General features: G+C 54.0%; 3 protein-coding genes across 3 annotated transcripts in view; 2 read left to right on the top strand and 1 right to left on the bottom strand.

Annotated features, from left to right (window-relative positions):
- The window catches only part of CSUI_004541 (ribosomal protein l13), a 13,627-nt gene extending 5,602 nt beyond the window's left edge, over window positions 1-8,025 (bottom strand). Inside the window, exons 1-12 of the mRNA XM_068064729.1 lie at window positions 7,224-8,025; window positions 6,517-6,609; window positions 6,057-6,185; window positions 5,635-5,688; window positions 5,390-5,492; window positions 4,719-4,825; window positions 3,904-4,155; window positions 3,370-3,463; window positions 2,553-2,812; window positions 1,864-2,021; window positions 857-964; window positions 154-361 (exon numbers count right to left, since the gene is read on the bottom strand). Of these exons, the coding sequence (XP_067923296.1) occupies window positions 154-361; window positions 857-964; window positions 1,864-2,021; window positions 2,553-2,812; window positions 3,370-3,463; window positions 3,904-4,155; window positions 4,719-4,825; window positions 5,390-5,492; window positions 5,635-5,688; window positions 6,057-6,185; window positions 6,517-6,609; window positions 7,224-7,502 (1,845 nt within the window). The 5' untranslated portion in view covers window positions 7,503-8,025. The remainder of the gene's footprint in view (window positions 1-153; window positions 362-856; window positions 965-1,863; window positions 2,022-2,552; window positions 2,813-3,369; window positions 3,464-3,903; window positions 4,156-4,718; window positions 4,826-5,389; window positions 5,493-5,634; window positions 5,689-6,056; window positions 6,186-6,516; window positions 6,610-7,223) is intronic.
- Window positions 8,026-8,784: 759 nt separating this feature from the next.
- Window positions 8,785-12,930, top strand: CSUI_004540 (rna recognition motif-containing protein). Its single transcript, XM_068064728.1, has 10 exons — window positions 8,785-9,766; window positions 10,057-10,096; window positions 10,299-10,366; window positions 10,538-10,639; window positions 10,738-10,799; window positions 10,915-10,975; window positions 11,427-11,516; window positions 11,640-11,723; window positions 11,951-12,040; window positions 12,165-12,930. The coding sequence occupies exons 5-10, from the start codon at window positions 10,747-10,749 to the stop codon at window positions 12,450-12,452; spliced, it is 666 nt and encodes a 221-aa protein (XP_067923295.1). The 5' UTR covers window positions 8,785-9,766; window positions 10,057-10,096; window positions 10,299-10,366; window positions 10,538-10,639; window positions 10,738-10,746; the 3' UTR covers window positions 12,453-12,930.
- A 757-nt stretch (window positions 12,931-13,687) lies between these two features.
- Window positions 13,688-16,332, top strand: CSUI_004539 (dna repair protein rad51). Its single transcript, XM_068064727.1, has 5 exons — window positions 13,688-14,331; window positions 14,452-14,545; window positions 14,739-15,031; window positions 15,330-15,498; window positions 15,686-16,332. The coding sequence occupies exons 1-5, from the start codon at window positions 14,263-14,265 to the stop codon at window positions 16,120-16,122; spliced, it is 1,062 nt and encodes a 353-aa protein (XP_067923294.1). The 5' UTR covers window positions 13,688-14,262; the 3' UTR covers window positions 16,123-16,332.
- Window positions 16,333-16,523: the final 191 nt, after the last annotated feature.

Raw genomic sequence — 16,523 nt, 5'->3', positions numbered from 1 at the left:
CGGACACTCCAAGGAAGGTTTCACTGTACGATACACGCGATGTCATGGAGGCAGGAATGCTGGTACAGGTAGAACACACATGCGATCCTCGGTATGTAGATCATCGGGCGTCCCTGGAGCGCTAGAAGTAATCGACGTCGTTTCCCTACTTACACATGGATCTGCGCATGACTCCTCCAGCTCGTCTGACTGGTATCCTTCTTCTTCCTCTGGCACAGAGTCTAAGACCCCCGAGTCGTCGCCTTTCAGCAATGAACCTTTGGTACTCTCTCCAGCTCCATCGGACGATCCAGTGCCCTCTCGTCCTCCCTGTTGTCGACTAGTCTTTCCGCGCTGAACCACCGCGGCTGAAGCTGCTGTCCTGGGGGAAGCCAAAAGCCGATCCACTCAAGGCATCCCTGAAACTGAGTTGTTGATGGGGACCCAGCAATGAGTCGCGCGACTGGTCAGCGATGTGCTTGAGACTAATTTACATGCGCTTATATCGGACGCTGGTTCCTTCGACCTGACTGCCGATCAGAGTGTGTTCAAACGCTTCGGGCAAAGCGTCTACATGACAGAGCAGATCAGAGGCCGACGAAACAGCGAAGCTTGTACCTGCTTCTGCCAAGAACTGACAGTCGCGCGTAGGACACCGGCAAAAACAAGGACTCTTCAGGCTGCTGCTATTCGAGAAACGACACATAACCCCATCAGAAACCCGCACTCCGCATGCGTGCATACGGCTGCCTGCCTCGGTATAAACGTCGCTAAAAAAGCGTCGTTTCTGAGCTTTCCTCGATTCCACCGTAAAAAACACTCTAGTGACAGAGAACAATACCACCCAGAGTCTACTGCACGGTTCTAGTTCCCTCACTCCCGTAGCTGGCGCAACTGTTGCTTCAACATATGCGGAGGAGGCAGAGAAATCCTAGTCGGCGCAAAAGAGGAGACGCTCTTCGTAGTCAACACTGTTTCGCAGTCCCTGCACGTTTCGCCAAAAGATAAAAGACACGCTAAGATGGCATGGCTACTGACGAAGAGAACGGACCTCCTCTGGCCACTGTCACCTTCGTGAGGAACGATCGAGACGGGGTAAGACCTTGTAATTTCTAGTGGATACCAGCAAAGACGCTTAAGAGCATCTGTCCACAAATCCAAGCGAATGGTGATGTGATACACTGTCACAGAAGTACCCAGAGTCATAAAGCCGCACGATGACATGTATATCCCGTACTGATGCAGCCCCGTTGCGATCGGAAGAGTTGAACTGGACATGTAGCCGTAACGTGACGGCCCGAGAATGCACGAGAGCCGCTGTGTCAGTGCTGGAAGTTCCAAAGAAGATACAGTAGTACAGTGCCGAAGCAACCAAGAACTGGGTAAACACAATACACCCAAGACCGCTCAGCCCCGTGAATCTGAGGAATGAAGACCCGCAAAAAAAAAACGAATACAGATACAATTGACCAAAGAATGCTGGGACGGGGAGTACCGTGTTACGAGGAGTCGCGTTGTTACCTTTTGCTTCCCGGTTCAACGAAGCGGTCAGCGCCGCCATCTGGAGTTTTGACTTCCACCGCTTCCACGTACAAATGCTATGAAAGTTACCGTATCTCCGTACTGAGCAAGCGTCCTCACTCTAGTATTCTCCCGACCCTGTTTATGAACAGCTCGCCGGATCCATTACGAACAAAGACACACGATGGATGCAGCTTTGCCCTTACTCCTGGGCCAACGTGCTGCTGATCAATTGATTCCACACCGCCTTAACTTTCGGGAAGCGCACTCGTCAAAGTTGGCTGAGACTAGCTAGTCCAGCCTCAGCAATACAAGCTTGGGTCTTGTGAGAGGACAGAAAGACTAAGAAGAAAACAAGCATACCAGCGGCGTTCCTCCAGTCGCTTCTCGACCTCAGCCTGATCCAGCAAATCGAAATCTGCAGTCCCGCGGGCTTCGGCGTCTTGTTCTTCCTCTTGCTGCAGCGCGGCCAAAGCTTTGATCCGAGCAACTTCTTCTTTTTCTGGGACAGACACGGGGGACTAGAAGTGAAGGCGGGTATGGCAGCAAAGTCTAACCTCTGAATTATCACCGCGCCTGGGCCGCAAACGTCTTCTCGCACTGGGACCATAGGGTAGAGCGGGCATCTACCCCGTCCAGCAGGAAGTGAGAATGAATCCCAAACGAAAAGTGTAGGATCTGTCCACATCCTCGCGTTTCCTGTACACTTACGAGCAGTGGAGTCTACGAGTGAAATTCAACGAACTTACACTTGGCCTTGTTCTGTCTGGGCTCGACTGATATGTCACACATTGCACTGCTTGCATAGCGTCTGGCGCTCGGAGTCTCACTGGGTGCTGCAAGCACTTTCGGTACTACCTCAAACTCTCTAAACTTGCACTGCGTGCAAGTTTAGAGAGTTTAACACTGACAGGTGCATGCACCCAGAAGACTTCACCTCCCCTTGGCTAGGTTTGCGCACTAACGGCAGTTCGTATTCTGAAGAACCTCACGAAAGACAACACATGAAAGACGCGAACTCGACAGACAGATGTTTTTCCACGAGAGCCCACTCTACCGAGCACGCAGCCCGCCAAGGGGGCTTCAAGTGTCCAGTTACCCAAAGGTCTGAAGAGTTCTTCCACCTCTTTGTCCCTAGCGTCTCCCTCTTCCTCTCTTTCGCGGCTGCTGGACGAACACCTGCCGTCCCCTGGACTGTGTGAGTCGTCAGTCGAGGCGCCCCCCTCTGCCAGGTCATCAAGGTAATCTCTCTTATCTCCGGAATGACTCAAGCGATGTTTCGACGACGCGCTTCCGATGCAGATTTTGCGGCCTATCGGCATGCATAAAGCTCACAAGCAATTTCGATAAGGACGTATACCGATGTTCTGAACGATACAAATTTTCTCTCCTTGGTACACGAATCAATCCGGTGAGTCATCGCTGCCCAGGAGGCAAGAATGTGACAGGGAGAAACCTTGCAACTGGTTACTGCGAAAAAGACCGACAGCACTGCCAAGACATAGAGACAATTGATGGATTTTCCTGAGATGCGTTGTCCGTGAGACAATTAGCCCGACACAGCATCTGCCCCGAACACTGGTCGTCTACGACGCAAGTGCTGCCTCCGTCACCTGCACAACGAAACGGAATAGAACTCCGAAGAAAGGTCTGATGTCCATACTTTTCAGCACATCGATTGCCGTGCCCTCTTCTTCCCAGACGGCTCTTGTGGTCGCATCGTTAGCAAGCACTCTCTGGGCATTCACTGTTGAAGATGCCACAAGCTTTGACATTCCATTATCTGGGGTTGAAGCGCGGCCCTAGACTTTGTGAAGAGACTCGACAACGTCCAACCTCAGCGAGAACACAAGACGGAGCTGAACTTACGACGGGCTTGGGTTTCAAGAAAATCATCAAGTGCATCCTCCACCTCACTCGTGATGTCGTCCTCCTCGTTCCCTTGGGCAGCTTCCGCCTCGAGCTGAAGGCAACGAACTGGGGAGATAGCCAGCTAGGAAACCCGACGGGCAAACAAAGGAATTGAGTGCGATACGAGTACACGGGCCAGCGTGTCTTCAACAGAAGGAATGCACGTACCACAGCCAACCCTTGACACCTATGACCAAGACATCTCCGCGCCTACTGGAGTACATGTCCATCCTCCACTACCACTCCGGACCCGGCGCGTGAACACTGCGGACACTGACGCCGGTGGGACCGCACGCTGCTTGCAATGGTCTTTGGCCTTGCTTTCCTCGCCAGCACATTGATACCATTACGCCTCTAACGGCGCGTGAGGCTGACACGAAATCATCTCGTACGGGCCTGGGAAAAAACAGAGTCTTCTTGCGGCGCTCTTACGCCCGTTGGGCCTACATGTCTGTCCAGGGCCTTGGGCTTTTCACTGATACCTGACCGTACCTCGCCAATGAAGTCGTCTTCGTACTCCTCCAAGACCCTATCAAATTCTTCCTCCAGTGACTGTCCCAGACTGCCACCGCCCCGTACAACGACAGCAACGTTGTCCCGTTCCTCCTCCAGTTCATCCGCCTCGGTCAGATCGCCATCTTCCCCTTCCATCCGCCTACGCACTTCGGCAAGTTTCTCTTTGACGGCATATAGCTGTGCGTTTTTTGCATGGTCCTCGCCCCAAAGAAGTAGGTCGCCGTCGAACTGCCCGCGAAAGCAGCAAAAGGCATGGTAAACAGCTTATCTTCACGCGGAGAGAGGTCGACACACTCAAATCGTATAGATGGCAAAACCTCTGGCCGCTCAGGAAACCTTCCAAGACTCTGTTCAAAAAAAACCTTTCCCCTTAGCAATAGACCTTATTTTCTCTTCCGGACTGTACAGGAGAACGAATCTGTTGAAGGCTCTAGAGTGATGAAATTTCCCACACGGAGCTATCAGCGCTTCAACCTCACAAGAAAGCGGGACACTGCTGGATTTCAAGCGTCCACCATTCCTCGTAACGCCAAAAGACACTACAGCGGTCTCGTGTGAAACAGTTTATCTTCACAACAGAAACACTCCTCAATCTAGGCCCGGAGGTCAGACTTATTTCCTGTCAAACAAAGGTATAGGTTCATGACTCTCTCCGATATACCAAAAACAGACTTCTCTGGCAACTGCGATCGCACCCGGCAAGCTTGTCAATGCAAGAAATAAACGGCATGGCAAGAGAAAACCGCCACAACTCTACAACGACGGCGTGTATATTGAAAAGACTGGTATACCTCTGCGCCGCCAGCTCTCCCGTCTGTCTCAAGGGCTGCAGTCACGAAATCGTCAAGAATCTCCTCGTACGCATCCGCATTCTCGAGGGCTTCTAGCACCTGCTGTTCTGTGCAGAAGCAAAAAAGGCGAAACAAGAGCAGGGAAGCAAAGGTATACACCTTGGAACCTCCGGGATGCCGGCCAGAGGGACAAACTTTACACACGTGTCGTCTGCCACGACTAGCCCCTGAATCACGATCGCACACATCTGTTCAGCGTTTTTACAGTTGTCACAACATCCGCTACGAGGTAGGCCTAGCGACAAAATAAGTAAACGCTCGGGGCACAAGACGTGAAAAAAGAAAAGACGGGATGAACCACGTTGCCCAGAGCTTAAGCCCGCCAGAGGAGAGGTGCACCCATCTTTACTTTCTATGTAAAAACGGTGCATCTCTCTGCAAAGCCGAGAAGTCCGGGCTTTCCGGGAACAAGCGGACTATGAAGACAGCCCGATGGGTCAAACATGAACCCAGGAATCAGCAAGCGCACCGTGTAACAGTGTACACCTGTACACAGGGAGCACAGGACACACTGAGGTAGACTGTGCCGAAGCTTTTCCACACCTTAACCGCACACACCGTGGACAGCGGAAGAGATCACTTCGATACCTTTCTGGGTTGCCACGCTTTACCTTCTTTCGACACTGACGCAGGTCCGTCCTTTGAACGTTGAGCTCTTCGGTGCTTCTCCGCTGTCGTCTCTTTGTGCTCCAGAAACACCCCGCCTCCGATAGACTGAAAGAACAGGTGTTCGTCACCGCAACAAAACCGCGGTGTAACTCGCGGACCTTTCCGGATTGTACCAGGTACGGTGCACGCGGGAAAAAGGTTCCAAAGCTGCCAGATATGTTCAAGCGGTCGCCTGCGGTCGACTCACCACGAGATGCTGGGAGTAGTCGTATCCATCCCTTGGAAAATAGCAGTCGCCGTCCTACAGACAGAATCAGAATCAGCAGTCGCTTCTACACGTGACACAGTCGCAGGTTCTGCCCGCCGGGTGACCAACGCTGTGTAAGCTTGCCACGAAGTGCGGTCTCATATTGACTGGTACAGAGAACAGAAGTTTCACAAGGCAGCGGTTGAAAGATTTCTGTAGAAAACACTCAGCGCGCTTCCGCGCGGAATGATACGAACTGAAGCGTTAACACACACAGGGATGAGGCGCGCCCACCTTGCGTGTTTCTTAAACCACACCGACACCGTAAAGAAAGTCCAACAGGAACACTATTCCCCACTCACACTTGAGCTCGGACTCGAAGTGATGTCTCGCTGTCAGTGTCAACAGCGTCCCGGACGTACCAGCTCGTCATTAGTGACAGACTCATCGCGAACAGGAAGTTTCTCCCGGCAAGTCGCCGGGGCTCTCGCCTCCGTGGCCTGTCCAGGAGGAGGTTCCGCAGTCCCATAGATTTGCTCGCAAAGCTGCCGCTGCATGCATTTAGGCAACATGACTGAGGACGTGAACAACCCGGGAAGACGTGACAGCAAGAGCGAAAGAAACTTCACTGCGCGTGGCATGAAGCAATCGAGAAACCAGAGCAAAGGACAGGTTCCTGTCCTGGCCACATCGGCGGAGACTGAAGACGTAGCGACAGTTTCCATGATACGTCATCCACCTCAAGAAGAGATGAGATCAGGTATACGGCTTCCGTTGCTCTAAGGTGGCCGGAAGGATAAAATCCATTCCGCTTGGTGTTACTCCATTGCGTAACTCCATCGGAAGTCGCATTTTCTACTGTGTGTCTGGACAAAAGCCTACCCGACTATCCACGTCGAGGTTTGAGTGGATGCCGAAGTCCTCCGGACTCATAACGCGAAGAAGATTCTCCGGGATAGACTCACGATACCGGTTCTGCAAACCACCCAGAGTTGACAGCCGCGCGAGCAGCGCATGACCTGAAACATCCTTCTGGTCACCAAAAATTGTTGGCGGGACACACCTGCGCTAGTTTGTTCTCCAGAAGCGCTGTCCTGCCGGAATACATAAGCGGTTCAAGTGCCCTCCTGCCACGAGTACAGTTTTCAGCAGCATCGACAACTGTCAATCAGGTGGGCAAGCGCGTCCAGGTAGCTACGCAGACGACTTTATATGTACAGCTACTCAACTCCGCAGGAGTTATTGCAGATAACGCTCCAACGCGTGCTGTGCTGGGGAAATTAACAACCGTGCAGGCATGCGCGGTAGGACCACTAAACTACTGAGTAGGCCCCCTCTCCAGTGGCTGTTCGCCTCAGTCTGCAAAAATCTCCCGGGCATGGAGGGCTAGAAATCGATTGAGCATTCAGTTCGACGGTATTGAAAGGTTCTGGGTGTGTGTGTCGGCAAGAACCGGTCAACGCAAGGAGCCCTGAAGACGACAGCTGTATCTCACTTGGGTCAACAACGAATGCCAAGGTGAGAAGCGTAACAGGGGCGGCACTCTTTCTGCGAGGTCGCGGCTAGATAAAAACCGATGAACTCCTTACTTTTCTGAGCGCGTTCGGAGGGATAACTCGCTGCAGAGCCATCTTCGGAACGGAGGCCTGCTGGACTGCGGGATCTGCGAACGAAGTAGAGACAAGCTTGAAAGTTACCGAGGATGGGCTGTTCTTGTCAAACTTCTTCCGACTCGCGCGCTTCCCAACTTTCGCAGACTCGCCTTCCCCGTCTTGCCTGGCTGCAGGAGTCGTATCAGCTACGCCCCGCCCACATTCCTGGGAGTCCGCTGGACTTGGGCCAGCGCCCCTACGGCCACTGCTTGCCATTGCTGCCTTTCAGTCAGCAACCAGTCACGTGCTGCTCAAGGGCCACGTCCATTCGCTCCCAAGAGAGGTAGAAGACGTGAGAATCAGGAGAGGTCGAAAGGACAGCTGATCAGATGCGGGAAGTGCTTCACGACGTCTCAATGCCGGTGGTCCACAGAGAAAGCATGAGACGTGGCCAAGGGGGGGTTGAGATAACAACGAGTGACCGGCCAGTCACAGTGTAACGGTCGGACCTTGGGGGAGGGTGTGGCTCGGCAAGTGGCCAGTTGGAGAAGAGGCAGCAAACAAAATCACAAGACAGAGGCGGGCGGCAAGACTTCGAAATTCTTTCAAGCAGCGTCCGATGAATCGAGAAACCGACTCGGCGCATGCCCTACTCTTCGGCCACAATGTGGGGACGGTCTACCGACTGGTGTGGAAAAAGAAGAGCGGCACTACGCCACTTGGATACAGCTCTCCAGGACGCTGGTGTTTCTCTTTGAGAGCCTTCATTCGTACCGCATTGCAAAGATGCAACAAAACTTTCACTCGCAGCCTTCGTGCATGCACTTCACGCTAGTATAGCGTGCCGTTGCAAGCCCGTGCGAGTCGGGCTGCCGCAAGCCCCGATCTGGCGACGACGAGGTTCACAACAGCGTGGCAAGGTCACTACGCGATGCGTGGTGCTTAAGGTTACTGTCAGTGACACCGCTGTGAGCCAGGAAGGGTTAGTTTCGGTGAGACCTTTCTGGCCGACCCTCATGCCTTTTCTCTCATGCCGAAGTGGATTTTCGTGTTACCTCGGGGGTGCCCCAAACGCTAGCTAAAAACGTGCGGTTCCCGACCCCGAGACGGTAGCCTAGCATGTTTTCCTCCTCGAAGTGAAGAAGAGAGCTGCTCAGATATCTGAGAGTGTCCCCCATGTTGCAGCCCTCCACACGTGATACCCAGAATATTTTCATCTAGGATACGCTAAACGACACTCAGCTGGGGTTCTTTTTTCCCACTCTGAATTCCAAGGCCGACCTCGATGATGACGGCAGGAAGCCCTGGTTGACCACCTCGGAAACCGTCTAGAAACTCGGGTAAACCAGCTTGGCAGGAAAAGTGAATATTACCACACCGTGGTGGAACAACCTCGAGTTAATCCAGTAGGTTTATCCTCTGAGCCGCATCTTGGTCGAGATAGCACGAGCGCTGCGTCGCCTGCCCGGCCTGCTTCCGGCCAGTTGAAGTGGTGGCTGGGTAGGCGGTGCTGTAGTTGTGGCGCGGCTGGATGTCAGTGCGCCTCTGCAATCGAAATCTACTACTTTTCCCTGCTTGGCTCTCCCATCGAGCATCCGACCCCATTGTGCATGTAGAATACCTTGAAAGTCTGTTACTGAGACAGTATGGGCAATCATGGCCCAGGTTTTCCGTACATGCGTATGTGTGCTGGTTGGGGACTCTTCCTTCTCAACGTCTGTCAGTGTCTTAATGGCCCTGATTGTTGCTTGTCGAAAGAAATGTCCAGAGCTCTCACTTTTAGGCTGAGCAGTCGTCTTCTTGTAGTTTCGGGAAAACCCAAGTCACTTTTCCAGCCCACCCTGGCAGTTCGGCGTTATCTTGTCCTCTAATACCGAAATCCGCCGTTCCCTCACACCTGACAAGCAAACTTCCAGTTGTCAACACAGTCAGTGCATTCCTTGGCTCACGCCGTGTCAATTCCGAAGACCACAGCCTACCAAAATGTTTGTGCCGCTTCCGCAGACGCGCACGTCCGTCAAACGCGCCCGGCCAACTGCTCTTCCTGCCGTGGGGGCCTGTTCTCACGCGGATACGGACGAGCTGGTGACGGGCCCGTATGGAGGAGATGTTTGTCAGGACGGTTTGCCCGTAGGAGCTTGCAGCTACAACCCTGGGGCAGCTCTGTCTGCCGCGGAGGCTCCCGGGCAACGAGCAACCCGCAGCCTCCTCCTCACGCAGCTGCCTTCTTTTTTAGACCAGGACACGTTGAAACTCCGCATCGAGGAGATGTTCACCACAGAGGTCCCCAAAATTCTTTCTGAGACGCCCAATTACACGGGTCCTCAGTCAGCGAGCCACAGCGGTGCCTTGGAAGTGCATCCGAGACACCTCTTGTCGAGCGTCAGCGAGCTGCCCTTTTCAGTTTGCAGTGTACGACTGGCAAAAGCTGACAAGTCGGGTCACACACCTTACGCTATTGTGGATCTGACCTCGGCGAAGCTAATGGAAACAGCCCTTCGCTTCTTCGGAGATACAACAATTCTACCGGGCACAGCCCAGTGAGCCGACCTTACGTGACAGCGCTGGAGCACGTTGAGCTCCGGAGTAATGCCTGTTGTATGCCTCGAAAGCGGCGTGTTCAGGTTTTGTTGCGCTCGCTAGGAAACGGCGGCATTGTCGCAGTTTCTTCGCCCGTCAGAGGGAAACGCTGCCAATGGTTCAGCCTGTGAAGTTGCATTAGCTTTGCCGGCTGATCCGAGCTGCCCTGGAGTGCGCAGGTATCTGCGGCTGGAAAACCTCTTCAGTCTTGTCTGAGCAATCTGGGTTGCCAGTTCTCATGTATCTGCAGCCACATCCACTTGGCTCCATACAAGACCTGGGGCGCGCCTGTTCGTCTCGATGACTACCACGTTTACATTGCAGGATTGCATTCAGGTACTACTGAACCCGAGTTCACGCGACTGCCGACCACACCGGTCCTGGTCAGCATTCTGGATTGTGTCCACAAGTTCGCTGCGCCAAACACCGATCCTGGCAATTGTGTACTGGCGACAGGCTCAGCTAATGTGCCTTCGGTCCGATGTCACGCAGAGACCGATGAAAATGGTGTCCTGGTGTTGCTCGCCCGCTGCGGAGTAACTCGTCCTCGTTCCGTAAAGGCAAGTGACCACTGACGCTCAAGCCTCTCACTAAGGCACGGGGAAATCTCCGAGAAGGGGACTGTACTTAGGCTACACACGGGACCTTTGAAACAAACTAATAACAGAAGAACTGGGCCTGAGGCGACCTTCCGATTCACTTGCCGATCCCACGGCTTCTTTTGTCTGCAGATTGGGAAAGATACCCGGTGTCATTACGACCGCTGTCTTGGCTTCGCTTTTCTCCGCTATGACAGCGAGGGGGAGGCCGACCAAGCACTGAAACGACTACAGGTGATAAGGAAATAGCGAACTCTTTCTGTTTTCGCCAAAAGACAGAAGACGTGGGGCAGTGTGCACACTGTGAGAGGTCAGGAACTGTGTCTCGTCAGGTTAACGGTATGGTCAACGGCATCATGGCAAGGCGGGTGTACGTGCCTCCCCATCACAGGAAGTGAGTACGGACTTCGAGCGGAGCACCCGGATCAGAAGTTAAGCTTACAGTCAAGTGCCAGTTGCTGGCGGCGTTCGCCAATGTCCCGTGTTCCTGTGGTGACGCTTCGACTCAGGGTAACTACCTCATGCTCAAATTCCATCTTCCTCGCGAATATCCCAAGCGACGTTACGAAAGTAAGTTTGCGTGTACAAAGAAAAAGACCCGCGTCCTACGGTGGTGTATGCGTAACCCGTACTCAAGCGAAAAGCGTCCCAGAGGTGAGCCTGGGTGAGCGTCAAGAAGTAAGCCAAGTAAGGGGAAGAAGAACGCGCCCCACTGCCAGATGCGCTCAGCCGTTTGCTAGGTCCTCGTCCTCGCTCAGCTTTCTTTCCTGCAGAAAGGGACACATAAACATCTGCTCTAGTTTTACCGGTCAGCAACTAGCGTCAGAAGTGTCATTTTGGTCTCGGGCGGGGTTTTTTTCGGTGATCGTAAGATGAGGGAGCCTCCGCCTTAGAATGTACATGTAGGCTAGACTCAAAAGCTCTTTGCTTTTGTCTCCGGACAAGGTGGACTGTAATTGTCCATTCCGGAGGACTAGGGTTCTTCTCGAGAAACTGGTGGTTTTTTGTTTTTTTTCCGGAGCTTCTTTTAATCGCTGCGCGCCAGGCCGAACTCGCTCAGTTGTTCGGTTACTTCGGAGATATCCGCTCTGTTGTTGTCCATAACGAGAAAGTGAGTGTTTTGGGATAGCAGCCCGAGCCTAGATGTCGGAAGTCTCTGAGTGTCTGCAGAGATGTATTCTAGGCTGAATCACTGGCATGTGTAGAAACGCTGTGGTCGGCTGACTTACTGCAGCGCATTGCCTTCCTCGAGTTCAGCACTCATGCGTCGGCTCTTGCGGCGATAACGCATATGCAAGGTTACGTCCTGAGGCACCACGTAAGAAAACAAAAGCCGCGGGACTCTCGGACGGTTGCTCACAGGGCTCCTGACGAGTGCGGTTGAAGATCCTTGTTGCCCGAGACCTAGTTCGGCAGTCCAGGCTGGGGTCAAGGAAACGAACCAAAACACTGAAGGGTTGGGCGAAGCAACCCCTGCCCTTAGGTATCCAGCGAAGTGGCTCTGGACGCACCGGGAGCAACGGGAAGCCCGCTTTGTGTGCTCAGACCTTGGCGTGCTCTTGGAGCGTACGACGTCACACAACCTACCAGGATGAGGGTATCGAAGAAGACGATGGATACAGACGATCTGAGGAGGTCCGTGGCGTAATGTGAACCAATCCAGACTGTGCAGCACTACGGGGGCGGCACTTAAAACCGGCCTCGCACAAAGCTGGGAACAGTTTTGACGGGGGCACGACGTGTTTTTCTTCGCCTACAGGCTTTTGCGTACAATGCAGCTAAAGCGATGGAGCCTACAGTGGGCCTCGCCAACGGCGCGCACGCAGCCAGTGAGCTAGATCCTACGCTACTGGCTGCAGGAGATCGCGCGGTCCGCCTCAAGAATCCCGCGCAAGGCGAAGCAGCGCTGGAGCTGTCTCCTGAGAGACATCTCTTCTGGCTTAGTTTCTACGCGGCGGACCCCCGCGTTTCTTCTCGCACGCTGCTTGCGACGATGGACGCCGCCTTAGAATCTTCGAAGACCTCTTCTCCGCGACCCTCTCCATAGAGTTGGGATGACGGGCGCAGCTTCGTCGACAAAGACGGGGGGGAGAGTCGACCTCTCCGACGGGACGCAGCTGGTGGGACAGCGCCCATTTTCTCTTGTCAGTACTCGAACTCACTCGGACAGGCTGCCAGTCCCGAGAGGAACTAATGATCTCCGGACGTCGGCTTTGTCGTGGTGTCAATGTTGATCCAAGAAGTATCGGAATAGACTTGTTTTCAGGTGTACACACTACGTGGTGTGCCGAGGTTTGCTGGAGGCTGGTGCCGTCCGGGATATCGAAGTCATCGCGTGTGTGTGACACCGGCTAATTGGCGACTGCACAGTGACCGTGTCAGAGAAAATGTAACGCCTCGCGGGAAACTGACGCACTCAGGAAATCTTAATCTGTCCAGTAATTTGGGTTTCCCCCCTCCCTTTGAAGTCTGGGCAGCCGCTGTAATTCCACGACCAGCCGCTCCCGCCATAGCCTTGTGTTGAGTCGATGGTCGTCCATGTCGGACGCCCACTCGCTCGTTCAGTTGTTGCAATTTGTGCAGCAACTGGCGGGTCGGTGTCGCCGTTTTTAAGACAGTTCTTCGTACTTGCTGAAAGGCATCGGCCTGCTGGCCCGTCTTCGAACTTTGTACGGAGACACCGAGCGGAACGCGGCATCACTTAGCTTCCACTTTCCTTCCACCGCCGAGTGAGACGTGTAGCCGCGCCCACCTTCCACAGCAAATCAGCCCAGGGCATTTCACCGTGAGCGTGACCTGACCGACACAGTGAGCTACAGGGCGGTGGCGACCAACTCCCGCCGTCTGTCCGTTCTCCGGCGTCAGCAGACCCACAACTCAGCTCTAAGAAGGTCTAGAGCTCGCTGGCGGAGCACATTAGCGAGTGAGCCAGATCGTTCGTAGGAGTTGAGCAAGCTAGAAGCGTGTCCGGCTCGAGGAGGGCCGTCTGCTGGCTGTGGGATCAGGACCGAGTCCTTCGAGGTTGGGACCCGCGATGAGGGTACCCGTGTTGTGCCCCTGAAATTCATGGGATAAGGAGTCAATGCCGCGGACACGTCTACACCCAGTGGTGTACTTCGTACGAGTGAGATGGAAAGTGATATACGCAGCACGAGCAACTCAACGAATGAGGATCCACAAGGCGGGGTCGCATCTCCGAGCCCGGCGGACGTTCCTCCCCACCACCACGACCCAGCATTCACGGAGCATGCCATGCCACAGCTGTCGGTGTCCTGACAGCACAAAAGACCTTGGCGTCATCTGTCGGTTCACAGCGGCGTCCATTTTCTCTTCAAAGCCGCATTAGCGTAGTCAAGGGCCGTGCCGGCCTCGAGCATTGGTGAGTCCAGTCTCCCTGTTAGGCTGTCAACCGCTGAAAGCGCCATTTGTAAGGGGGCCGCAGGCTGACTTTTTCCCCCCCTCGGCGCGATTTTCTCCGAGTCTCTGAATCCGGCCGTATTCTTGTCTTCTCTTTTGGCCGGAATCTACCACGCGGCTTTCTCTTATCGTATACAAGTACTGCCATCCTTGTTCTTTGATGTAAAGCTGGGTTACCAACCCACAAGACAGCCTCCCCGTGGACGAGTCCCTGCAGCCTCGGCTAGTGTGCAGCTCTTTTGTTATGAGCGTACTAGGGCGCTCCCTGCTTTGGCAAAGTTGCATTTCTTCTGATACGCGTCCCAAGTCTCAGCGACCGCGAACTACGAAACTGCGCCATGTGGCGAAGCCCCTAGCGCACTGGACTGACAGTGGGACTCCTCTCCGCACACCGGAGCTTGGCGGCTTCCGTGTTTTCACCAATTTTCTGAAGGTTCAGCATGAGCGCTACCGTCCAGCAGTCACGGCAGACAACCCAACAGAAGGAGCCCCAGCAACTGGAGCAGCAAGTGAGTGGCGTGCTGCCAGACTCGCTTGAAGCAAGCTCTGTTTTCCACAGTTTTCTCGTAGCGCACCAGGAGTCCCCTTTATCGATGCTGTTGCGCGGATGTTTTTTTTTTTCCTGTTAGCCGCACGCCGATGACGTCCAGTCCGGACCGCTGAAGCTCGAGCATCTACTGGCTAAAGGTTTCACGAAAAAGGACCTCGAGATCCTCAAAGATGGTGAGGCCGATTCGAGCCACGGCGATACTGGCAGGAAGGAATTTAGGTAGTTGTTTCGCCCAGGCTCGCCCTGGACGTCGCGTTGACGAGGCCTACTTCTTTTTCTCCATCACGGGTTCGATTGCTCGGCGAACGGGACAGCTCAGACTCTTGGAAGGAACGGCGTGGTGTCCGGACTGTTTTGTACTTGCAGCTGGGTACCAAACAGTCGAATGCGTGGCCTTCGCGCCCCCGAAAAATCTCGTAGCAGTGAAGGGACTCAGCGAGCAGAAAGTGGAGAAACTGAAAAAGGCCAGCAAGGAGCTCTGTAATCTGGGATTTTGCAGTGCCCAGGAGTATCTGGAGGCCCGGGAGAACTTGATTCGATTCACGACTGGAAGCGTACAGCTCGACACTCTTCTTAAAGGAGGAATCGAGACAGGGAACCTTACGGAGCTTTTCGGCGAGTTCCGGACTGGAAAGACGCAACTGTGTCACACTCTTGCAGTGAGTCCGGGGGATTCTTCTCCAGGCAGAACAGAGCCATCTGCGGGGCAACAAACGCCTTGGAAAGCAGGCGTCCTTCCTTCCATTTGTCCGCTGCCGCTTTCGGTGTAGCACAAGACGGACCAATCTTGGTATCTTACGTTTACTTCTTCAGTGGCAGAGCTGCTTCATCGCTTATCGTGTGGGATCGCGACCCCAGTTTGGTCTGAGGACGGAGACCGTTTTGCTCACTCCAGTACTTCGTGAACTGCCTGGGACATTCTTCCGGTTGTCAGTGTGATGTGCGCGGTGGCCACAGGTCACTTGTCAACTTCCGATCGAGCAGGCAGGTGGTGAAGGCAAGTGCCTGTGGATCGATACAGAAGGTACCTTTAGACCAGAGCGGATCGTTGCGATCGCGAAGAGATTTGGCCTCAATGCGAGCGACTGTCTCGACAACGTTGCGTACGCCCGGGCCTATAATTGTGGTGAGCAGCACTTCACTTGCAGCGCTTCTGTTTTGTTTTATTTTGATACTCCACTCCATATCGGGGTAACGAGTCTCAGCGAGTTTCCGCGAAAAAGTAGCTGTAGAGATGTTCCTCCCAAAAGGCCTAGACACCAGAACCAGCTTTTCTGGGACTGCTGATTGCTTTGCATTTTTCTGCCCGGCAGACCATCAGATGGAGTTGCTCATGGAGGCAAGTGCGATGATGGCGGAAAGTCGCTTCGCTTTGCTTATTGTCGACAGTGCCACGGCCCTATACAGGTCGGAGTACACGGGGCGGGGAGAGCTGGCGAGCAGACAGACGCATCTCTGTCGCTTCTTGCGGTGCTTGCAGCGCATTGCTGACACGTATGGTGTGGCTGTTGTTGTGAGCAACCAGGTTGTAGCAAAAGTTGACAACATGGGGGGGGGGATGTTTTCCGGAAACGAGAAACTTCCAATAGGGGGGAACATAATGGCGCACGCAAGTCAGACCCGCCTGTACTTGAGGAAAGGCCGGGGCGAGAGCCGCATATGCAAAATATACGACAGTCCGAGTTTGGCAGAGGGAGAAGCCGTTTTCGCGATCGGAGAGGGAGGAATTGGCGACTATGAGGACAGCTAAGGCAAGGAGCTTCCGGAGGTCGGCTGTGAAGTTGCAGCTCCATACTTCCCTGCAGGGTTTCCCCAGCAGCACTGTTACTGTACCGAGTGTGGACCGCAACGAACCCATCTGTCTGTGAAACACAGATATGTTGGAATCTATTGAGAACCCGGGGAGGGGGGCAAACCTTTGCATAGGGAGGTTAAGGGGAAAAACCAGATTTTGTAGGTAAACTGTTTTTTTCCTGGTATTTCACGCAGGGGTTGGTGCACAGAAGCTCTGAGAAGCATTTTCCCTGTCTCTGTGGACTGTTGGCACCAATCACTCGTGGCTTCCGTGCTCGAACCTTGCGGAGCTGCGTCTTCGGCCGTGGCGCCTGCGGATGGCCCGCGGTTTAGCCCGATTGCTCAGCATATCCCCGG

Source organism: Cystoisospora suis, assembly GCF_002600585.1.
Source record: "Cystoisospora suis strain Wien I chromosome Unknown contig_2140, whole genome shotgun sequence".
Classification (NCBI taxonomy): Eukaryota; Apicomplexa; class Conoidasida; order Eucoccidiorida; family Sarcocystidae; genus Cystoisospora; species Cystoisospora suis.
Note: the sequence above shows the minus strand (reverse complement) of the source record. Positions and strands in the feature narration are given on the sequence as shown.

Bases quoted from the DNA above. Each gene is read 5' to 3' on its own strand.
- CSUI_004540 (XM_068064728.1), top strand. From the start codon at position 10,747: ATGGTCAACGGCATCATGGCAAGGCGGGTGTACGTGCCTCCCCATCAC. The intron at 11,724-11,950 runs GTAAGAAAACAA...TTGTGTGCTCAG, and splicing joins GTTACGTCCTGAGGCACCAC to ACCTTGGCGTGCTCTTGGAG. The intron at 12,041-12,164 runs GTCCGTGGCGTA...CTTCGCCTACAG, and splicing joins GATACAGACGATCTGAGGAG to GCTTTTGCGTACAATGCAGC.
- CSUI_004539 (XM_068064727.1), top strand. From the start codon at position 14,263: ATGAGCGCTACCGTCCAGCAGTCACGGCAGACAACCCAACAGAAGGAG. The intron at 14,332-14,451 runs GTGAGTGGCGTG...TTTTCCTGTTAG, and splicing joins CCCAGCAACTGGAGCAGCAA to CCGCACGCCGATGACGTCCA. The intron at 14,546-14,738 runs GTGAGGCCGATT...TTGTACTTGCAG, and splicing joins CCTCGAGATCCTCAAAGATG to CTGGGTACCAAACAGTCGAA.